Source organism: Aptenodytes forsteri, unplaced genomic scaffold (genome assembly GCF_000699145.1).
Source record: "Aptenodytes forsteri isolate BGI_AS27 unplaced genomic scaffold, ASM69914v1 Scaffold299, whole genome shotgun sequence".
Taxonomy (NCBI): Eukaryota; Metazoa; Chordata; class Aves; order Sphenisciformes; family Spheniscidae; genus Aptenodytes; species Aptenodytes forsteri.
This window is the reverse complement of record NW_008794154.1, coordinates 3,813,531-3,837,577: the sequence shown is the minus strand read 5'-3', so window position 1 is coordinate 3,837,577 and position 24,047 is coordinate 3,813,531. Positions and strand designations below refer to the sequence as shown.

Here is a 24,047-nt window from a genome sequence, read left to right as displayed (position 1 = left end):
ATTTAACTTGGACATAAGGAAGAAATGTTTTACGACGAGGGTGGTGAAACACTGGAACAGGTTGCCCAGGGGAGCTGTAGATGCCCCATCCCTGGAAGTGTTCAAGGTCAGGTTGGACGGGACTCTGAGCAACCTGATCTAGTGGAAGATGTCCCTGCCCATGGCAGGGGGGTTGGAACTAGATGATCTTTAAAAAGGTCCCTTCCAACCCAAACCATTCTGTGATTCTGTGAAATGTGGGGCATCCTTGGTAGAGCAGAGCAGCTAAGAGGAAGCAGTTTTGTAAGACCAATGAAGGGGAACATCTAAATCTGGCCAAACGAGTTTCACTGTGGAAGAGAGAAAAAATAACTTGCACTGGGATGAGTCAAGTCTGCTCTGTTTTTTAAAATGTTACATAACTCTGAATCATACACCGAATCATATGTTACACAGTATGCTGATCTATGAAGTACAATTCATTAATGCCAATTGAGTTTGTGACTCGCTTCTCTCTCCTAAACGGTAGTGCTGGCCTGGCACAGGGAGGGAGGGCTCCTGCAGTGAGATGTCACTGCTGACCTGGGGGCTGGGGAGATGCGCGCCACACGTACCACTTTTCCGTGAAAGAGGATGGAGCTGCTGTTTGTGTGGCAGCACTGAGGAAAGGCCAGAGTGTGCCCTCGTAGAGAGGGGCAGGTCATCTGTCATGGTGGGCTGCAGGCAGTGGGGTTTTGGGTGCTCCATCCCTCTTCCTGGGCAGCTCAGCACAGGAAAGCTGGTATGAACACAGGGCGTATAAAAGTAGGGTGTATACAAAATAAAGGCCCTATGCTACTGTAGGTTGGATGGATGCAAGTTATGGGGTACAAGTCACATACTGGGTTTTTTTTTTCAGATGCTCCAGTTGTCTGCAACTGAGTAACACTAGGTTGTATGTACAGTAGCATAAACCACATTTGGACCTAAACCCCCACCTTAAGTAAGGAAACACCAGTTCTTCTGCCAAGCGCTGATCTGCTTTGACCTAAATATTTATTGTTTACAAAACATCTTGCTTCTGTATTAGTTTTTCTCTTCTTTCCTAGGATTAATGACATAGCAAACCTTTGCGCAGAGCTGACGGCATGCTGCACGGTGCTTAGCTCAGAGTGGTTAGGGGTCGTAAAAGCTCTTTGCTGCTCTTCAAATCATGTCTGGGGTTTCAATGATCTGCTCTGCAGTGTGGATGTAAGTTCAATCTCTTCTGAAGTACATGTTAAACCTATTTACCTAGGGTGTGCTTAGAAGTATAGTAAGGTTTCCATTCAATACAAAATGCTGAGCACAAATTCAGTCCTGTATCCATTTGAGTTTTCAAGGCTTTTAATGAGATTCCTGATTGATTTTTATTCTTTCCTACATCTTCAGGGTTAATGTAGAATTTGGGCAGTGCTTAGAGTTTTCTCTTTGTAAATTTTTTTTTCTTCATTACAGAATGATATGGAATATCAGAGGTACTCTTTGAAAGGAGCAGGCATGTCCATATACTTTTTCTAAAATGCTGATGGATGTGCAAATAACTGTATTTTCAAGACCCTATTTTGGTGTTGGCTCTTAGATTGTAGAAGAGGTGGTACACTTTGCCGTTCCTTACTCACCTGGTGTAAGTTACTGTAGTCCTGTTAAAGTCAGCAGGATTATGGTGACTAATGTTATCCAATATCTGATTCCATATATTTATCTGTAGTTTAGGAACAGATTGAAGCTGTGTACATTGGGGACATATTCTTGTCCTGAAGCTAAGGAATGAGTATTGATGTTACAGTTTTTATAGAATGATACAATTTTCTCTGTTTTTTATAAGACTAATGTTTTTTATTGCAGAATTAATTTGTGGTATTTGAAATAGGTGTTTGTTAAAATTAAGTTAAGAGCTATCAGTATTTGCCATAAAATGTTTGGGAAATGCATTAAAATGTAGAGACAAATGCTTATGTGTAAACATTTTACTGTTTATTCTTCTAGTTAATTCCTTAATAATCATGGCAGTGGTGTGTGCACTGTTATGTGAAGCCTTGCAATGTTTTTCCTTCAAGGTGAGTGACCTGTCGTTCCACGATTCCCTGGCCACTTTCATTGCTATATTGATAGCCCGGCAGTGCTTTTCTCTGGAAGATGTAGTTCAGCATGTTGCACTGCCTTCTCTTCTTGCAGCTGGTAAGAAAATACCAAGAGAAAAACTTAAAATGAAAGACTTAAGACTTCTTAAGAAATCTCCATGGATTGAATAAGTAGTGTGTTCTGAACTGCGTTCTTGTATGGAATGCCACCTATTGTGTATTGCAGTGCGTGTGTCCCTGCAGTTCCTAAAAGGAGCGACACCAAGTTAGATCAGAGAACCCACACGTGACAAGTGCTATCAGAGTTGCTGACAGTGCACTGTCCCCTTCTGTTATGCAGCCTCACCTTCTGCTCACGACTCTTTTCTGCTCTACGCTATATGCTCAAAAGTCTGCCAGATCTACTCAGATTGTGCATTTCCTTCTGGCATCAGTCTGCCTGAGGTTGGCATTTTCTCTCTGACCTCATCGTCTTCACCTCCAGCCCTGGAGTACTGTAGCTATGGTCCTCTTTCTTGGCCACTTCACACATTTCTTTTCACTTTCTGCTTGGATTTGTGTTTCTTATTTCTGCTTTGACTGTCAAAAGCCATTTTAACCAAACGTTCTTTTCTGCCATTAATTAGGTCTCTTGCTTACCAAAATCATACTATTCTTTCCTGTTTTTTAATGACTCAAGGCCATAAATGCTGATTCCTGTTGATGAAATTATTGTATTCCCATTAAAAATGGGGCTGTGAGGTAGAACATTTCCAGGCCTTGGAAATGTTCTGGGACTTGTGAGGTCCTGGGCAGATGCCTTATGTCCACGTCCCATCTTCCATAGCCTGTGGAGATCCAGATGCCGAGCCTGGGGCAAGGATGACCTGTCGGCTACTCCTGCACCTCTTCAGGACACCCCAGGTCTGCCTCTTTCCCCAGGGAACTGGTAAGTTGCCTGCTGTGTGGTCCTTTCATTTCAGAAAGTGAACCCAGATGGGTTTTGATGGCTTCAGATTTCATGTGTGAAAATATCCATAGTGCAAGTAGAAATGATAGCCTGTTTAAAATCACAGACGTTTCACTAGTGAAAAGTTGATACATACTATTCTTACTTGTTTGGGAAATGTTTTATATGCATGTAAAACTATAGAAGTTAGCTGAAACCCAGGTATGCCATAACGTTGACATAAAACTCAGCCATATTAATATTACACCTTAAAAAAGAAAATTAAGTTTTAACACAGCACCTGTGTACACCTCAGCAAAGAGGAATACATTTAGAACAACCGTCCTGTCCTGATAGTTCTCATTTTGTTTTGGAATTTCATTGAAACAGTCATGTGAGCCTGGGACCTCTTAACACTGTTTTTGTGCCGGTGCTGCTGTCAGCAACGGTAGTACGTATCACAGTCCCCCCCTTCCTTTGTACTAAGTACTGTCGCGGCAGTGACAGCTCCTGTAGTGAGTCATCTCACAGTGATACCGAAACTAATAGGGATACACATCATGCAGTTTGGTAGCCTTGCATGTAAATTGAAATTAAATGTGATTTTAAATAGGGTATAATAAAGCATCTAGTCCAACAGAAGAAACATGAGGAAATTAGTTCTCAGAATATTTGTATTCAAAAATCTCAGAATTAATGTAGTTCTCTTTCCTTTTAAATTTGAATACTCTGTGGTCTGACCTGTGTATGTTTGCCACGGACCAAAAGAGGAAGGAAAAGGGCAAGGAACAAGCACCTAACAATTAAAAGGAAACAAGACTGGAAATAACCTGTGTTTTGACTTATAAGCATTTCAACAAATTTAATGACAAGACTATTTGTGTGGGGAAAATGAAATTGAAAGAAAAAATTTTTTTCAGCTGTTAAGTGGTGTAAAATTCTTCCATCTAAAAGTAATATTTGTTTCTTTTTTGACCAGAAATGAATGAGCTTTTGTTGCATATTCGAGCAAAATAAGTAAGAGCTGTGAAGAATACCGTCTGAGTAACAGAAATATATTACATGGTCCCAGGCTTCCCTAGAAATAACAATAGATTTGAATGGATAGGAAAAATCATGTCTGAACTCTAGGAAGTAGTACAAATGAAACAAAATGTGACCATATTACAGTCTTCTCTTACATATGGCTAAGTTAACCACCTCAGAAAGGTGGTAGATTCATCCTTCCCTTCTCCCTCCCTGTCTTTCAGTCTGTTTATCTTCTCCTTCAAGTTAGAAAAAGCACTCACTGACTTCTTTTGCAGTCTGCTTCTGAGCTGCAGAATTAGGCCTAACTGTGCAACAGGCATTTATATTAATTAATTTTGCCTCATTTGTTGTGAAGACTAGGTGAGGGAAGTAATTTCCTAAATCTGTGAAGTCAAAACCAAAATATACTTCAGTGTCTCATTGTGATTAAATTCACTGTTTACGTGGACACAGTGAAATGACAGGCTCCTTTTTCTATTTAAACGATCATAGCTTATTTTGATATTAATACATCATAACCATGGATCTCAGTTGATTTTAATGACTTGCCTGTTGGTCTTCAGTTTCAATTTCAGAAAATACAGTTCTTCATTCAGTTATTGTACTTCTATAGCTATTCTAGATGAAAAGGATTTTGTGCAAAGGAAATTTTAGTTGGTAAATATCAACCATTTTCTACAAGATTTACTCTCCTTTCCATAGGGAAATTATTTCCTGGAATTCGTTCTTCTTGCGATCGTCACCTCTTGGCTGCTGCTCACAACAGTATAGAAGTGGGAGCTGTGTTTGCAGTCTTAAAAGCAATTTTGATGCTTGGTAAGATTATGCAGAGTCATGTCTAATGTTTTTGTTCTAGTGTTCGGGTAAAAAACAGATCGTGCTAGTTCACTTCCTCGGGAATGCTTCTGGGAAAGGAAAACCCTGATGACAGGAGACAAATGTGGATGCTGTCTGTGCTTCTATGGCATGTGAGTAGCGTTTGCCCCACAGGTCAAGAGACAGAATTTTTCTCTGGTGAGTCAGCCCCAGCTGATGAGGCTTTAAGCAGATGTGACTTTTTCACATTTTGACCCCTACCCCTGCCACCAAGTCCCAGTACATCTCAAACTCAGGCGAGTCCCTCTCAAATATAGAGAGGAAATACGGTCTCAGATCATTTTTCCCACCTTTTTTTGTGTTCTACCACAAAATCTACGTCTGTCATTGCAGAAGCTGCAAAAGAATCACTGCTAAGCAACTCTCCACGAACAACGAGTGTGTTATTTTTCCAAACAAATAACTGCCTCAGAGCTTTGGTTTGGCTTAAGTTCAGTTAAAGCTCTTTTGACCTATGGTGATGTGTATTTTTGGAGCTAAGTAAACATTCAGTTAAACAAGAAAGGTCTTCCAGATGTGGACATACCCACAGAGGTACACCTCCAGCTAGAGTGCCATTATTATATTCTCTGTTCACCAATGTCTCAGAACTGTCTTAAAAACCCCATGATGCTTAATGATGTGACTATATTGGGAAAGATATTAGCTATCTGGGATGGACTGATGGATTTGAGAGTGAGTTTGAAATACGTTTATGGCCATTATCTATGTTTTCTTGCTATTCAGAGTGCTGAGATTTGCTGTTTTTCTTCATTAATGGTGTGTAGCGTGAACACTTGTTTCATCTCTATGCAGGGACATAGTTTGGATAGGGTCTGGTGCAGGGTGATACAAAGGAAAATTCAGACACACAGTTTATTTGTGCCTTCACTGCAGCACATCTCCTATACTCAAAATGTTATATTTGGACATGTCTCTTCTTGACACCCTGCATTAGTTATTTAAAAATTGTACATGATTTCCTGAGGAAGAGCATCAGGTAAATGACAGCTGTTGCAGTTCTATGCTGAGGAAGCTTTGTGAGTAGAAAGCTATGTTAGAAAAAATAATCTCTACCCACAATGAAAGATGGTGCTGCAGTCAACTGCTCTAGGGGGTATTAAATGTCTTCACAAGTTTTATCAAAGCATTTTGGGATGGCTTTAGCTTCATGTGTGGCTTGGTATCAATCTCTTCATCGTATTATTTGCCTGCCAGGTTCTTCCCTCTTGTTCTTCATGGGTACAGATTTCAGCTTGATATGGCTGCTCTCACAAGTTCCCAAGATGCTTGAGTGCAGGGACGGTGTGGATGGGCTGTTTGCTGCTGCCATCTGTTCACATGCGTTGGGCACAGACGTCCGTCGGCTTGTTTCCCATGCTCTTCGCAATGAGCTTGTCCAGGGCTTTGGGTTCTGCAGGGCTTGATGTGTCTGCTCTACCAGTCACTGAGTCAGCGGTATGGAGGTTTTTGGATTTGCCTGGATTTGGGGGAACAGAGGGATTATAACTGCTTTCACTTCTCAGGGTATGTTGTACTGTTTTGCTATTGGCCTGCTTAAAAATAATTTCTATTCTGTCTCACGAATGACAACACTGTTCATTCAGTCTCTCCCCTCTCTGTAAGGAGTTGATTCCTTGTGCTGCAATGGGCCGTGCAGAGGAGATCGGGGCAGGAGCATGCCTGCCATAGTGGAGAGCTGAGTGAGCCTGCTGGGCGGGCCGTGCAGAGCTGGCTGAGGGGTCGGGGATGAAACGGCCTGTCGGGTCACAGGCAGTGCTGCCACCCACCGGGAGGTACTGTCTGGGTACAGGCTGGTCTGTCACAGCGAGTCAGGGCTCTGGTTTTGATAGACTGTTAAATATGAGTTCAGCCTTGTTAAAAAAAGGATTGTATGCTGTTTATTTAGGAGTAACTCTAATGCAACACAAACCAGGATAGGGGCACAGGCGTTGGCTGGTTTTCTTAGCAGTAACTCTTCTAAACCCTCATTTTTTTTTCGTCCAGGGTAATGCAGTACCAGGGAACACAGAAACAGTGACAGGAGAACTGAGTGCGCAGGAGGACCCAGTGCACTGTGGTGTTTTGAGCACTCTGTGTAAATGTGTAGTAGTCTGGGGATGTGGCCACAGCTGCTGAAAGGCTGTCAGTATCCTTGGTGCAGTAATTTGAAATATTTTGGTGGTAGTTGTAGATTTTAGCAAAAAATCCTAGCGTATGTGTAAGCAGAAGCTCTGGGGTGAACGTGTGTGTGTGTTTGAGTGGCTGAAGCAAGCCGTTTAGCCTTGTCACGTCATGTTAGTTGTTGATCTTGATTGTCAACCCCTCTTGAACTGAGGGGTTTTCTAAGGGATGACTATCGTTTGTGGTGCATCAGTTAAGATACGTAGGAATTTCTGCTGACTTAAAACATTAGGCTATGTTAGCCCACTTCTCATGCAGGCTGTCGTCATGCATGCTCCTGGCTGGCCTCACAGGCTCTAGGGTATTGTTATGTGCAGCAGTTTGGGCTGTTTTCCCCGCTACTGCACGCTGTAGTTGCATCTTCTTCCTTGTTCAAGGTTTCAGGCCCGTAAACACATAAAACGTGAACTGCTACAGGTCTGATTTTTTTTTTGTGTCCAAAGTATTTTTTCCTTGCTCTTCCGGTCGCCCCCATTGGTTTCAGGTAGATGGTGGTCATAGAGCTGTGCCGGTGCCTTGCAGAGAGGAGGGGCTCACCAGTGTTTGCCAGGGTCCCTCAGCGTGCTGTGCCCTTTTCCATTCCCCGGAAGATCAATCTCTCTTGTCAAGAAGTTCATAGTAAGGTGGGCTAAGGGACCACTGCTCAAAACTTGTCTCTTGATGTATGGAGTGTTAATAAATCAAAGTAAGAGAGAAGACTTGGAAAAGGGACATCTGAGAAGAGTAAGTAGTAATGCAACTCTTCCTTATCTGTCAAAGCAATTCCATACTCTCACAGACCTTTTCCTGTCGAGCACGTAGTGGCTTTATTTGTGTTTGATTTGTATAAACCTTATCCTACTTTTGAAATATCCATTAAAAAGATAACATGCAAAGTGAAGCAAGTGGACAATACTTTGAACATGGTGATTCCCAGAGTCAGTTAGTGCTGCCCTTTTTGAATGCGACTGCCTCACTCCTGCTTTACTCCTCAGCTGGCCTGTGCTGCCGAAGACGTCCCTTGGTGGGTAAGCGGTTTAGGGGCATGGGGGCTTGGGTAAAAGTTCACCCTGTGCTTCTGTGCTTCTGCTGTACAGGTGATGCTGAAATTGGCAGCAACAATGTCAACTCCCTGAAGAGTGAAGACTTCCATATGAGAGGCTTATTAGATGAACTCAATGAGGATGAAATCTGGGGTTCCTCTCACACTTTGAAATCATGCGGAAAAGCTGTTTCCATAGAAACTGCTAGTTTAAGCGAGTATGCTAGATATGTGCTAAGAACAATTTGCCAGCAGGTAATCTCTAAAACTACTCTTCTGTCTTCATTTGGAGAAACAATGTTATTTTATTTGAAAAGTGTAACATATATTTTGGTGCAAAATGAATGTTGAAGTATGTCAATATTTGAGTTCTGTTTGCGTTTCCTGATTTGGACAATTTATACATGGAGTAGTATGTTATTGGGGGGAGGGAGATGGCTTTAGTTAGTTATTAGCATCTTCCTACACTGTGTCAGAATTGAGGTGTTTTTCCTACCTGAATCTCAAGCACTTTGAAGACAGTAGGACCACTGCATCAGCTGTCTACTCAAAGAGCTTTTGCAGTAGCATTTGTTTTGTTGCAAAGTTGCTTTCAAAATATAGAAGAAATGAATTTTGGAAAACCTTTTAACAGTCTTATATTTTCAGGTGGTACTGAATGACAGAAGACATTTCTAATCTCACATATTGTGTGAACCATAGTTCACTTCAAGTTTTGCGTATGGAAAAATCACTTTTCTGTTTAGCTTAGCAAAAGTTAATATTGCCTTGAAACTATCTTGTGAATCTGTTATCTGATTACTTACAGGAGTGGGTTGGAGAGCACTGTTTAAAAGAACCTGAGAGGCTGTGCACAGACAAAGATCTTATTTTGGATCCTGTTCTTTCAAACAAGCAAGCACAGAAACTTCTTCAACTTATCTGTTATCCTCATGGTATTAGAGAATGCACCGAGGGTGACAACCCTCAGAGGCAGCACATCAAACGCATACTTCAGGTAATGCAGTGGGGAAAATGTGGAAAAAACTGCCTGTGATGCACTGACTCAACCTGTCATTCAGCAGCACTACCAAGTGACATTGATTTGCAGTTCCTGGTGCAATCAAGCATTAGATTCTTCTTTCAAGATTGTATGTGCTCAGGATCCCCAGTCTCTGTGGTAAACGCTTTATAGTGTGACTTCTGGTGTCTCCTTACTTCTGACTCCTCAGTTATGGAGGAAACAAGCATGCAGCATGCTCATCATTGCTGTTCAACATTGTCAGTCATTAGGAAGCCACTGAAAAGGGAGCTGCTTTTAGGGCTGCTTAGGTGGAGATGCCTACTGTCTCAGTAGGGCTCTATGACAGTACTGTGGTGAAAGACACTCCTACTCCATGGAAAAGGCTCAAACGCCTTCACGGACAGTCCTAAACTGATCATTTCTTCAAATTCAGCTGCATTAGGGACACTTCGTTTTTTCAAAGAAAATCCATTTTGTAGTTTAATAGACGCGTGAAGAATCAAGTCGGCAATATCTGGACCAGGACAAATAGTGATCAATGTCCCGCAAAATAATTACTTCAACTGCTGCATTTACTTTAATCGTGTCTAGATGGCCTTGTGCTAAATACAAACATGTCCACTTGGATGGCAATGCCATGGATTAATGTAATTACTAATGAAAGAGCGAATTACATTTTCCGTATTCATGTGTACCTAAACTCAGATTTTGCAGAGAGCGAGATTTTTATTCGGAAAAGTTGTACAGTTAAAAGTATTGAGTAATGATGTTAGCTGCAAAGATGTGGAAGTTAACATACATTCTTTAATAGGTCTGATATTTTGGGATGTCATTAGACTATTAAAAAGAGTAGTGACTGTGATGATCTGCTTATAAGATGAGGCTTTTGCATGTAATGTATTCAATGATGAGATTTATTTTTTTTTCTTCAGACCTGTAAAGTGTTGACACATGTATTTATAATGTTAATTCTTACCTAGAACTTAGATCAGTGGACTCTCCGGCAGTCTTGGTTGGAGCTGCAACTAATGATCAAACAGTGCACGAAGGAGCCTGTGAGTATTTGTTTTCAAACTTTCTTATCTAAATATTTAATGCAAAAAAGTATGTTAAATTTTAACGTAGTCCATGAGCAAACATACCATGAATGTGCTAGTTTACTTATGTTTTACTGTAGGGTTCTGGGTCTGTGGCTGAAATGAACAGCTTGTTGGATAATATTGCAAAGGCGACAATAGAGGTGTTTCAGCAATCCGCTGATCTAAACAATAACTCTTCTAACTCTGGTATAGGCCTCTTCAATCCAAACTCTGTTGGAAATGCTGACACAAGTAATACAAGACAGAATGGTAAAAAGACATTCCTAAGGTATTTTTTGTAGCACCTTTTTAATTATTTTAGCCAACATGATGCTTAATTATGTGTAGATTGCCTAGACTTTTTTACACTTGGAACAGGAACGTACAGAAATGAGTTACCTGGAGGTTACTTCTATTTACTTTTGTTTAACAATAAATATAATCGCTATTCTTGAATTTTCTGAAAACCAGAAATTGTGACTGCTCAGTCCACAGTAGTTACTCCAGATGCACTGTGTCAACTGCTTTATTAAAGCAGTTCAGTCTTATAACAGCTAATACTGATTGCAAAACTACATGGATGTTTTGGCTGAAATAAGTTTGTTCTACTTCTAGTTCCTCTGAGCGGCGAGGAGTGTGGCTGGTGGCTCCCTTGATTGCAAAACTGCCTACCTCAGTTCAAGGTAGGGTCTTGAAAGCTGCGGGAGAGGAGCTGGAGAAAGGTCAGCATTTGGGGTCATCTTCTAAGAAGGAAAGAGATAGACAGAAACAAAAAAGGTATGACCTTGGGAAATCCCTGTACGCAGAGCTGAAAGGTTTTTTTGAAGGAGGAGTATACTGAGGACTGGATTTTGGCTTCACAAAACCTCATTGTTTCACTTTTGTGGAGCAAAAAGTTATCAACCCCAAACAGGGTTCAGGTTTCATTTAGTTTGAAGAAATATCATTGGTTTCAGAGGAAGAAGTGTGAAAGCTTTGTACCACATCTTCCAGTGGCTATTCTGCAGCTTGGTGATGGGAAATGTTAGAGATTTAAAAGAATAGTCAGAGGCCTTGTTGTCTCTTCCCTTCTATGACAGTAGGCCACTTTTCTTGCCATTAAGATCCCATAATTGTCATAAGATGTCACTTAATTCCTGTTGGGAATTAAGCTTAAGCTCATCTCTAACTTTCCAAATGCATGAGAATTTTAATGACTTAGTGGTTATTGATTTTCCTTTAGTAAAATATTCTTCCACAGTGCCTATAATTTCTTTGTACTTTCTTAGAGTTATGATAGAAATTACATTGAATACTATACACAGCAAGGTCTCTTAGCTTCAAATACCAATCATCTTTCTTTTTGTGAAGCTCTTCCAAAGTACGGTTGTTGAAAAAAACAAATAAATTCTTAAAGGCTTGTGGTATTTGATTGTTGTATATGGTCCCACCGTAAGTTTCTTGTTCTTACGCGTTACTAGTGTGCGTTGTCTTTTTGATCACCTTCAATGTTGTTCATGCACTATGCTTTCCCTGAGCGTGGGACCAATAATTGGGCTTTGCCACTTTGTAGTACTCTTGTAAACCTGTGTTTGCATATATTGATTTTGACTTATGGTTGTCATTAAATTCTGTGGAGCCTTTTAAATCTTCTGCTATTTTCCAGTCTCTTCCACCTAGCTTATTTTCCCTTTAAGGTTAGAAGATTTAATTTTTTTCTTTCCATCATAATTGCAGTATGCCCATTACTCTGTGTTATGCTGGACCCTCTTAGTTCATCTGGGCTGTTTCTTTAATAAGCTGCTTATGTGATATATCAACCTATAGAAGTTCTGTTTGCCATATTCAGTTTTTGAGTTAAGTACGCTCTGTATTACCTTTATGAATCCATCTCTTCCTTGTCCTTCTAATTCATTTGTAATACCTGCTTGATCTGTTGTTAGATAAAAAAGACATCTTGCTTTTCAGATCTCTTTGTTAGGTGTTTCTCAGCATTTCAGCACTCTTCCATTAGTCACTGGCTCTCTTGCTACTTGCATCAATAGAAGGGAATATGGAACCTCTCTCTGTCTTCCATTTCTTTTCCTACGTGAGAGGTCTAGTGTAGAAGATCTAAACCAAGCCTCTTTCAAAGCCGAAATAAAATGACTGTAGAAACTGTCAAGCCCTTCCTCCACAGTGGTTCCTATGCACAGAAGTAAAAGCATTACAAAGTTGTTCTAGTTGTAACAATAAATTACTTCCTTGTGTGAAGAGGTGTTCCTACCATGTTGTTCCTAAAATCTGAAAAATCACTGTTTAACATGACTTTTGAAAATGCAGACTTTCTATTTTGCTCCTTTTATGGGACCTTGGGATTTTGCCATTCCTTTATACTATTTGTCACCTGAATTGTTGAAGTCAAGTTAAATGCCAAATGAAAATAACTGTTGAAATGAATACTTGTAATAAATACACACATGTATGTGTGGATATGTGTTTATATTGTGTTTACGGATGCATGTAATTTTCAAGGAGCCTATATACCTAAAACTGCAAAAATCATTGCATGAGCTGTTACTCAAATCCCTTTGCTGACATTTTTAACTTCTACTTCACATGTACTTCCAAATTGATCTTTGTGTATTTATTTCAGTTTGTCTTAATTTTATGTTTATAATGGATACACATTGATCTAAAAAAAAAAAAAAAAAAAATCTGAAAGCCTTTGCATTGGTATGGCATGTCTCCTCAGCCAGCTAAAGCTGCATCTCAGTTTAATTACATTAAGCCCGTGTTAGAACTGTAGTGGAATTTAGGCAGCTGTCATTCTATTCAGTGCTTGTAGGGGAAGCTGATTTGGGATTCACTTCAGACCACTAACAGGGATTAGAAACTTTAGCTGCCTAATCTCCACTAAAATTATATCCTTGTTTAATCAAAGTAGTCTTAAAATAACATGTTCTGTTTCTGAGTCATGCCTTCAAGTGTCCATGCAATTCTTGGTCATTCAATGCCCTGAGCTAGGTGGGTTCTCAGTAATGACATGCATAGTATGTGCATTTTTACTGGCTGGTGCTCTGCTTTCTTATGTGCATGTTCTTTTAATTCATCTGGCAAAGCTTTAATTTACTAAAACAGAAACAGACATAGATACAGGCAATGCCACTTCCAGGAAGAAAAAAGTAGACAAAACAAGGAAGGGAGTGAGGATGGGAAGTATCAAAATAACTTTACTAATTGACTTCTGTGTTTGCCTCTCTTAAAGCATGTCTCTTTTGAGTCAGCAACCTTTCCTTTCATTGGTACTTACTTGCCTTAAGGGACAGGATGAGCAGCGGGAAGGGCTTCTAACATCACTGCAGAATCAAGTTAATCAGGTAAAACAAGTACATAACCATGAGCACCCTTTGTTAGATGTTTTATGTGTCATCAGTTTTATGTGTATACGATGGTGTAAAACCAGTAAAATTACAGTGCGATGGTATGCCAAAAGGCACAGTCCGAGGAAGGAAGAATGGGGAGGTGTTTGTTCCTTTTTGAGAGTGAATACATCTTTTTTTCTAAAATTGCTACAGAGAAGTAAAATGAACTTGAGTCTGATTTCAGTTCTTTCCAGGAAAAACAATATAAGATGTTTGTCCTGAGAGGAACAGTCTTCTCAATCTCTACCTTGATCATAAAAAGTTTTTAGAAGTTCGAAACTTTCTTCTTTAGGAAAATCCTTCATCTTCTCCAGTTGGTACAGATTAAGAGTTTTTCATATTTTAGAAAACAATATTGCTAATCCCAAACTGGCCCATTGCCTACAGCTCTTCCTTTGGATCACTTGTGCTTACTCACAACCTCTGCTGATTCTGCTCTAGACTTCCTGCTCCCATCTGGTTCATGCTCTAGCCTACAATAGCTCCTTAAGACTGTCTTTAAAATGAATGCATACAGTGCCCAGTGTAGTGGGTGCATGTTTCCTTTTTTCTGTCTTTAGTTTCTGTGAATTACTGTGACTGAAAATTCATACCTGTAGGGCCATTATTTTCTCATATTGCCTCTCAGCTCAGGTTCAGGCTATGACATAGGTCCACATCCTAGTTAAATTCATTCCTTTGATGTTTTTTCCCCCTGGTGTTACTGGCACTTGGGCTTTCCTTTTGCTGTATGGGTTCTCCCCTGAAATGCAGCTGGTCCACGTTCCCTAAGGTTCTGGTCATTTCTCATCCAGAGATCCCACCGGATCCTGTTGGGAAGCTGCATCCAGTGCAAGAGATCTATTTACTTACCCGTGGTGAACAGTTAAATAGAGTGTTTGAAACAATATTTTTAATAAATGCATAACGAAGCTGCTTATTTTCTTTTTGCTACAACAGGAAGATCTAGTCACACAATTGATAGCAGATTATCAGCTCTTTACAAATTAATTTTTTTCCCCCACTAGTTTGCTTAATCTGCTCTAAGCCTTAAACAGGCATGAGGATAAAAAGGTTAATAATATTTTACGATTCCTTATAGATAATGATCACAAATACTTAAACTTCAAAGGGAGAACATTCCTTTACAGGAAGAAAACAACCTTAATCAAATGCTTTTTCTTAGATCCTTAGTAACTGGAGGGAAGAACGGTACCAGGATGATGTTAAAGCTAGGCAAATGATGCATGAAGCCCTACAACTTCGTCTTAACTTGGTAAGAAAAATGTATGTGGTTATCCTGATGTCATAAAAAGATGTAGCAGCTACTCTGGAGTAGGTGGTAAGGAGCAAGAAGCACTGTGTCAGGGCACTGCAGGGGCCAGGGCTCCCTGAGAGCTGGCAGCTCCCAGCCCTGAGCATCAGGCACCTCCGCTGGGTTGGGGACGGGCTGAGGCCACGCCAGGACGTCAGCCCTCGGGGGGGCTGAGGATCAGGCCCAGTGAGGGGAGCCAGGGTCAGACACAGCCCTAGCATTGTCAGGCAGGGCCATGGGGACAGGCTGAGGCTCCTGACCTGGGGCTCCTGGGCCAAGGGTGGGGGTGGGGGTAGCGCTAGGTAGGGCTGGCCAGGGACAGCAAGGGCTGTTAGTGCCCCCTCTGCCCTGACACAAGGGCTTCATTGGTGTTTGTCTCTTCTCTTCCTGTCTCTCTTGTTTCAGCTGATGCCTCCTGGCCATAACGTTTGGACATTGTTCATAAAAAATTAATAGGAAGGACAGCCTATACCTTATTCATGCCTTATTTTTGTGCTGCTTTCTTCCTTTCAGTGTCCCTGGAACTTCAGAAATGTATCATCTTTTTGTGGACATTCAAAGCTGTTGTCCACTGATGGTTTATTCCCATGTTACAAGCAGTGATTTTATGGAATTAGGCAGTCAATATAGTTGAGACTCTCAGAGCTCTGGGGGAACGTAACATTTGGCTATTTAACTCAGTTGCTGCTACTTGGATACATGTATCAATAAACTTAGAAAGTTTCCCTTAAGTTCTCCAACATCCCACATCTCTTGAAACCTCTGTACCAGATGCCAGGGCCACCGTGACTCGTTTAGCACAGTGCAGTAGGTGTGTGGAGACTACATGTAAGGCCAAATGGGTGAGCACCAAGGTAGGAGTAACACTGCAGCGTTGTTGTTTTTCCATCTCTTTGGAAGATGTGGCTGTGCAACCAGAGGGATAACCACAGCCTTATACTGCCACTGGTTCAGGCCAAGGGGACTTGAGGCAGCTGTGACCAGCTTTGGGATTGCTGCGGCTGCACTTAAAGTAAAGCAGCTATCATCTGCCACTGAGTACCGTGGAGACATGCACTTTGTCATGGGTTGGGAGAACTCTTGATACGGGCAATATTTGGTTTATTATTAAAGCAGCAAGATTTTATCCTTTTGTAAACCATAAACCACTTACATAGTTCAAGGAGTAATCTTCTTAGATACAAACTCAGCAAAGTTTAGGAGCTAAAAGCAGGTACTGAGAATTGAAACAGTCTCTGTATTTATTGAGCAAGACACAACCCTGAAATCAGCTTTAAGCATGGGGAAGAATTTTGTAAAGTGAAACAACTACAAGCACAAACAGTGAAGGGATTTAGAGTGACTATAAACGTGACAAAATAGAGAGATTCATTTTTGGGAAGTTGTGAAGTGGGAAACATCAGAAAGATGATTTGATGCAGATATTGGGTGCAGGGATGCGCAAAACAGCGGAGCTGACAGTAGCATCATGGTAGAGTAGGAAGACCCTAGGCTGCAGGGCAGCCATAAGGAAAGAGCAGTGTCATTTTGACATAAGCTCTCTTAGGAATCCTGTTGTGTGGTAGGGAAGTGTTTTATCTTTTACAGGGTTGTCACTGTCTGAAGGCTTGAGCTGTGCTTTCATTAGCTAGAAGTGTTGTACCTTTGAAATTTGGGGTTTGGACTCTATTCTGACCAGTTTGGTAATCAGGCTTGCAACCTGAGCAGGTATCTTGTATTATTGCAATTTGGTCCTTTGAAGAATGTGTTTTGGTAAAATGGCTCCTTCTTAAAGCCAGGGCATATTTTACAGTATCATACTATACTGGTAGAAATAGTGAAAAATTGTTCATGGGGTAAAATACATCATTTAGCAGTTTTCACTTTCAGTCAATGCTATGTTGTTCTTCAGATTTTTTTCTCTTTGCACTGGACATGATTGTCTAATTTTTGGGTGTGGGAGCAAAGTGATAACTATAAAGTTTTAATTCAACACGTTTTCAATTCTGAGAATTTTTTCACTGACTTCAGTTTGTTGCATCAAACATGAAAGTGAAGATATGAAACTGAAGGAGCAGCGTAATAATATTTTGCTTTCCTGTAGTTCCTTCTTAGGAGAAGCTTTTTGCTGGGAGCATGGGGTGGGGAGGAAAAGCTATTTAAAGTCAGCAGTTCAAGATGGCATTCAGCACGCAAGAACTCGTGGGACTGGATAGCAGTTTTATTCTTCAGTAATACATATGATAAGGGAAGCGTGCATCTGTGAGATATATGCAGAGCCTTGCTATCTGCTGTATTATTTTGCAGGTAGGTGGCATGTTTGATACTGTGCAGAGGAGTACCCAGTGGACCACAGACTGGGCACTTCTGCTCCTCCAGATAATCACTTCAGGAACTGTTGATATGCAGACCAACAAGTATGTCTGTGCTATGTAAACAAGCTAATTCATGTCCTTAGTGCTTTTAAGTTTAGATTGCATGTATGTTATTGTTAAATTTTTCTTACTATTATCCTACTACTGCTTGAGTGCAACTTACATGCTCAGTGCTGGTCTTGCTTGGCGAGCACCTCTATTTTGGAAAGCACTGGAGCCACTATTTACACTCTTCCTTAACAAGCACGTACCTGAGCGCTTTCCTAAGTCAGAGCCTGTAATTCCTAATGGCTATCTGTTAGCAGTTTGTGCTGTCTGTAGCTCTGAGCTGGGGTTTATAAGATTTGTGTGTGTGCCTTGACAGTCCACCTGCATATATACACTGGGGGTTACGCATGCAAACTGAGCTGTATGTGTAAAATGTGTATGTGTATAAAGAAAGCCCTGAAAAACCTGGCTTGTCTAAAGAACTGCATCTGTAGCCTTTGTCGTGAATATCTGTCCCTGGATCTCTTGGCAATGGTCAGTTCCTCAGGGTAATACTTGTCTTTACTCTCAGCGAATTGTTCACGACCGTGCTCGATATGCTGGGTGTCCTCATCAATGGGACGCTTGCCTCAGACTTGTCAAATGCTTCCCAAGGAGGGCCTGAGGAAAACAAGAGGGCTTACATGAATTTAGTGAAAAAGTTAAAAGTAAGTGTTATGTCTTGTCATTTTCAGCATTTCTTTTGAATCGCATTCTGTGCTCATCTTTTAATCCTGTCATTTCTAGTGTCTGGGAAGGCCTCTTGGGGAAAGAGGAGAGACTGAAACAGCACTAGTGATAACAAGGAGAAAAAGAAGAAAATAAAAATACAGGAATGTGGGGGTGGGAAGACAGACTTCTAGTATTTTCTTTGTATTCAATTACATTTAGGGACCCTGCAAGACACTTAGTTGCTTTTATTCATGTTTGAGACACTAAATTTGTATTACATATTTTCTACGTTCTGTTTAAACAAGAGATGAAAAGATAACTTACATTCTTAAAAAAAGAAAACGAAAAAAACCCTTGCAAAGGCACTTGTTTAAATTTAGTAAAAGTACAAGGAAATGATTCATCCAGAAACTGGACATTTTCTAATAGTGAAAGCAGTACAATATTTATCTTCCCTTTTTCCCCCTTTCTGTTTGATTGATTGATGTATTTATTCTCTAGAAAGAGCTGGGAGACAAGCGGTCAGAAAGCATTGACAAGGTTCGCCAGCTACTCCCTTTGCCAAAGCAGACATGTGATATTATTACTTGTGAGCCAATGGGATCCTTGATCGACACCAAGGGGAACAAAATTGCAGGATTTGACTCCATTGATAAGAAACAGGCAAGAGTAAATGTTTGCTTTCATCTCAGTTTTTCCGTGATTTTTGAAGTGTAGAAAATACAAGCAAACAGATACAGCTTGTACAGTACATGCGTTTATATGCAGTATCATAAAAGCATTGTACTTCCTCTGTAATACAGCTTTCTAATGCACTCTCAGTCATTACTAAAGCTTCAGCCACAACAATGCAGTCTCTTTTAAACAGGTAGGCTTTCTATGAGCAATGATGCCAAAAGCGAAGAATGCTGGGCTTGTAGAATAATACCTTTAAAGTAGTTGCAAATGACAGACCATTTTTTGGTATCAAATGTATTTCTGTTCCAAATACTTCTGCACAGTTTTTGTTTGCATGATCCATGTGAAAATTCTCAGGCATAGTGTGAAACCTGGAGTGGGTTTAGAGAGAGGCACTCAGGGAGTTGTGAAACCCCAGCTGAACGGGTTTGAGCAGCCTAGTGTGACTTGGAGCATGCACCAGCATCACCACCCCTGCAGCAGCACTGACAGTGATTCCATCCTCCCCTCCCTGACAATTCACTGATACTTGCAGATAGTCTCAGAGCTTTAGATATACACGCATCTTTAATGGAAACAGTTTTATGCCACTCATACAAATTCAAGAGTTTGGGTAACCTTTCACTTTCTGATTTGTTTAAAATTCAGTCATCATGTTTGCTGCATATCCTTCCTTGTTAAATCCGCAGAGTGCATGGTCAATTTGTAACTGCTAATGTGATGAGTTTTGACATAAGCTTGCTCAGTTTTGCAATATAAGGTCTTGACTGGAGCCAACTCCACAAAAGTTGCCAAAAAGGAAATTACGTTTGACTTGGGGTTGAACAGCAGAAGCTCTTAGAAAAGTATTTGCTTTTCAAGCAGAATCCTACATTTGAGAGCTCATTTAACCTGGGAACCTTTTCACCTGTTACTTGCTGGGAGGAAGATGGAGGGTGTGATCCTGCTTACAAAAGACAGGGGAAAAAAGGAGAGGGGGAAGTGTATTAGTTGTTTTGGATTTTTTTTGGAGTATGAAGGGATGCATAACTTTTTAAAGTGAATTTATTTAAAAGAGAAGGATAGAGCTTAGGATAGAGCTTTTTATTCTGCAGACTAGGTAGGCATTTTTTTGTGATATACTGCTTAGGCTTATCTCCCCTTATTTGAATATGTAAACTTTTAGCAAGCGTATTCTCAGATTAGCAATTTTTAATAGATGTTTGACTTTTCCTCCAAAATACGATAGATGGAACTTGAGATTTTTAGCACAGCTGTAAGCAAATGGTACTATAAAAATATAATTGCTTTTATCTAGTGGCAGCCTTGGACAGAGGTTTAAAATCCCACCAGTATGCATTTGGTACATTTTGTGGAGGGGAAAAAATCCTTAATGGATTTTTCTGACTCAAATAATGATGTACAAAAGCAAGTAGTCTGCTCTAGTGTTCAATTTTCTTAAAATACTAACTTCATTTTTATTCTGAAACAGGGTCTTCAGGTTTCAACAAAACAAAAGGTGTCCCCTTGGGATTTATTTGAAGGTCACAAAAATCCTGCTCCTCTCTCCTGGGCATGGTTTGGTACAGTTCGTGTCGACAGGAAAGTGATAAAGTATGAGGAGCAGCAGCATCTCCTCCTGTACCACACGCACACCAAACCCAAGCCACGGAGTTACTACCTCGAGCCCTTGCCCCTTCCTCCAGAGGAGGAGGAGGAAGAGCCCACCACACCTGTCTCTCAGGAACCAGAAAGAAAGTCAGGAGAGCTCTCAGATCAGGGAAAACTTGCCACGGATGATGAGAAGAAGACAAAGGGCAGAAAGCGAAAGTCAAAGTCAAGCTCAAGGGCTGATGTAAGTAGATGGTGCCCCATACAAAACTTGAAATACCTCGCCGAAGCATCTGGTGTTGCATGGTGCTGTCTTAGCTACCTTCAGAAATTGTTCTGCACCTGGAGGACCGGGTCCTAATAAAGGGAGTGAATGGAGATGGTCAGAAGGAGGGTGGATTTCTATCAAACAGAGCTCAGTGTAGAGGAATGTACTGTCCTTAGGACCTTATGTGCTATGTAAAATATGCTAGACTGGATCTTACTCACTAAATATGATTTGGGTTCCATATATGCTCTCTTGTTTGGTGTAAAGTACAGCTGTTACTGTTTGTATCAATTTCTAAAACTCCTCCTGTTCGAATTATGTTGAGAGCAAACGTGCTGGTTCAAACCCAGGTCCCATTCAAATGGAAACCAATTTGAAAGAAGCTCTTTCACGTAGATAAACTGTTTTACTGTGCAGTTTGTTCTGGTTTCTGAGACACTTTCTCTTTTGGTTTTAATGGTTTTTGAGGTGTAGGTTCCTAAGCTGAAGAATGACATAGAGCACGGGTTTGAAAAACATGCCTGGCACCACCCAAATAATAATGTACGTTTCCAGTAGCAGCATTCTGTGCGATTACATCCTCTTCACACTGCTGCCAGTGTAGTTGTGCATGTTGTAGACATGATAGTATTCTGTTAGCATCCAGCTCTTTTGTCAATGTGTTGCCTTTTAAGTAGCTGTAATTTTAAGATCATTTTCTGGCCTTTTTGATGTTTCAGTTAAGTTCCTCCTGTTATTTATATACTGATACAGTAAGCTGTCCTTGTGCTATACCTAATTATAGCCTGCAGAAAATACTTGCTAATAAGGTAAAAATGGTTGGTGTGTCTATGAAGTTGTTAGTGTTAATTACCTGTGGGCAGCCTGAGACTTAATCTGTTTTTTACATCATTGCAAACGACAATGGGAACTGTCTCTGTCCTTTAATAATTTAGTAGGAAAATTGGCATTATTTATGAGTTAGTAAGGTATGAATGTCAGTAACATTCACTTTTACTGTGTATTTTAAGGAATATCCACAAAACAACTTATATAGAGTGCCTCCCACTTATTCACCAATTTCCTCTCAAATGATGCACCATCCTCAGTCTGCCTTGTGGGGTTACAACATCATGGGACAGCCGCAGCAGCCTGGCTTCTTTGTGCAGAACCAGCCCCTCCCACCAGGTATGTGTAAGCTTTGAATTCACAGACGTGGGGCTTTATTATTTGATGTATGATAAAAATTGACTTCTTATAACCACGTTTTGTTTCTAACTTTCTCCGAAGCAGGCTGTGTCTGCCGATGCCATTTATTTTATTCCTTAGTTAGCTGTTTTTTTTGAAGGGCTTTCTAATGCCATTTATTTTATTCCTTAGTTAGCTGGTTTTTTTGAAGGGCTTTATCAGTTGTAGGTCTGTCTCTATTAAGCTATTAAACTTTTTTGGTTGATAAGCAAAAATGACCTACTGTGGTGATAGTATAAGAAAGCTGGTAGAAGTTCAATGAGGAGTGAAATACGAGGGATGATTAAAAGGAACAAATGACCTTTGGGTTATTTCTTCTTTGATTCATACCAAGAACCATGGTGGCTAATTTAACATCTGCCAGATGGAATAAATAAATCCATGGGCTCACTTGTTTTTCAGGATTTGTGATATGTACTTAATTATTTGTAGGCTTGTTTTGTTTCTTCCAGTTAATGCGTATACAATTTAACATAGGTATTTTACTTGCTCTAGGGTGCAGCAGTTTATGATGTTTTGAGAAATACTATTCTGTCCTTCTCAGATATTATGCAGGAGAAGTTTAGAAGTTTGGTTCCAGTTATAAACATAAAATATTTTTTCTGAAGCTCTAAATACAACTAGATCTGTATTTAAGTGCGTAAAAGTCTTCAGAAAATACCAGACAGTGGCTACAAAGTTAAGGAAATGCTGAGTTTAAAAAAATATGTGTAAGATTACTTTCATAAGTCTAACTTATAGATAGATACATGATTTTTATCAAATAGCATAGGGTGCATAAATTATTGCCATCTCATGATAAAATTGTCTTGACATCATAAGCCGTTCATATCATGCTTTTGATTTGATATGCAACTTTGGTTTTTCAGTAGTAGTCAAACGTTTTATGTGATGTAGAACGTGCAACAGCCCATAGCCTGTTTACTTTTTGTTCTCATTTGCAAGTGGTAGTCTTCAAAGTTATGTTGCCCATTTAATTTTTCAGACCAGTAGGTTTAATCCAGTTCACTGCCTTTACAGAGATAAGTTTATCATCGTTACTGTAGAGCTAACGAAATAGGAGCTGATGAATTAGCAGTGATCTGTACCAACAACGTTCTTACGAAAGGCAGAGAACGCATTTGTGTTTTGGGTGGTTTTTAGGTGGTTCCAGGCTGGATCCGACAGGCTCCTTTGTTCCAACTAATACGAAGCAAGCCCTGTCGAACATGCTGCAGCGGCGCTCTGGCACCATGATGCAGCCCCCCTCTATCCATGCAATCACACCTCAGCAGCAATTGCTCCAGATGAAACTCCTGCAGCAAGAGCAGCAGCAGCAGCGACTCCTCAGGCAGCAAGCACAGTCACGGTCTCTCCAACAGGTTTGTCCAAACCCCCACGTCTGAAGAGCAACACAGTGGTTTTGCCTTCCGTTGGGGCTGCTTGCCCTGCATAGGCTTATCGAGTGGAGAGCCAGCTGATATTTACAGTTGCAATAACTCCCCAAATATTGCTTAACCAGAGCCATCTGCTTTTAAACTTCATTTGCCCTTTGGTCTTTTAGCCCCTTCTATTTTTCCTGTGTTTCATAAAATGAGGTTTTGCTTCTGCTACTTGATGATATCTTGTTCCCTGTTGTGTCACAGAGGCTTTCATAGTGGAATTGCATGGTGATATGTACCACCAAGCTACAAGTAAGCAGCAGAGGCACAGCAATGCTCTTCACAATTAAAAATCCAGGAAGTCCAGCAGGAGCCATTTCCATACACATGTGCACACAGACGCCCATGTTCTCTAGAAATAGCTGGTATTTCTTCTCCTAACACTTTTGCAGAGTACAGCTGCTGTGTGCCAAACCGCACATGGCTATTGTGCAACACCCTTTGGAGCCTGAGCTAGTTTCAGAATATGGCTACAGACAGACTGCTTTTGAATTGATGGTGTAAGAACAGAAAATTGGGTTTTTGATCCCAGATAACCAGCAATATGTGTACAGTAGTTGGTGGTAAAACCAGTAACTTCCTACCTTTATTTTAAAGTCCTTCTGTACCCAGTCTTACCCTCGCTGCAGTATATATTACATTGCCTTTATGCTATCTTGCCTTCAAACTCTGTCATGTGCCCTCTTTGCTCAAAATAGTCAAAATTTTCAGCAAGTATCCTCATAATTTCTCCCACGCTGTCTCTATTTTGTTAGAGCTCCCTCATTGTCCTTCTCATCTCTCTTTCAGTCTCTCTGCTACGATGGATGCAAAGCCCTCTGTAGTGCTTAAATTGCTGATGGGCTACAATAGTTTTATATGGGGCTGTTCATAATTGTGAAACTAGGGTTTCCCTGTATGTGTGCTGTCTTCTACCTTAAAAAAAAAAAAAAAAAAAACCCCCAAAAACCTTG

General features: G+C 40.5%; 1 protein-coding gene across 1 annotated transcript in view; it reads left to right on the top strand.

The window, feature by feature from the left end:
• LOC103899171 (mediator of RNA polymerase II transcription subunit 12-like protein) overlaps positions 1 to 24,047 on the top strand; it is a gene marked incomplete at its 5' end in the record, with an annotated part of 44,625 nt that overhangs the window by 5,492 nt on the left and 15,086 nt on the right. Inside the window, 17 exons of the mRNA XM_019472008.1 lie at positions 1,068 to 1,209; positions 2,058 to 2,178; positions 2,908 to 3,009; positions 4,741 to 4,854; positions 8,154 to 8,353; positions 8,907 to 9,095; positions 10,082 to 10,156; positions 10,279 to 10,469; positions 10,796 to 10,957; positions 13,407 to 13,518; positions 14,729 to 14,818; positions 17,144 to 17,253; positions 17,771 to 17,906; positions 18,412 to 18,573; positions 20,060 to 20,422; positions 21,457 to 21,613; positions 22,817 to 23,034. Of these exons, the coding sequence (XP_019327553.1) occupies positions 1,068 to 1,209; positions 2,058 to 2,178; positions 2,908 to 3,009; positions 4,741 to 4,854; positions 8,154 to 8,353; positions 8,907 to 9,095; positions 10,082 to 10,156; positions 10,279 to 10,469; positions 10,796 to 10,957; positions 13,407 to 13,518; positions 14,729 to 14,818; positions 17,144 to 17,253; positions 17,771 to 17,906; positions 18,412 to 18,573; positions 20,060 to 20,422; positions 21,457 to 21,613; positions 22,817 to 23,034 (2,644 nt within the window). The remainder of the gene's footprint in view (positions 1 to 1,067; positions 1,210 to 2,057; positions 2,179 to 2,907; positions 3,010 to 4,740; positions 4,855 to 8,153; positions 8,354 to 8,906; positions 9,096 to 10,081; positions 10,157 to 10,278; positions 10,470 to 10,795; positions 10,958 to 13,406; positions 13,519 to 14,728; positions 14,819 to 17,143; positions 17,254 to 17,770; positions 17,907 to 18,411; positions 18,574 to 20,059; positions 20,423 to 21,456; positions 21,614 to 22,816; positions 23,035 to 24,047) is intronic.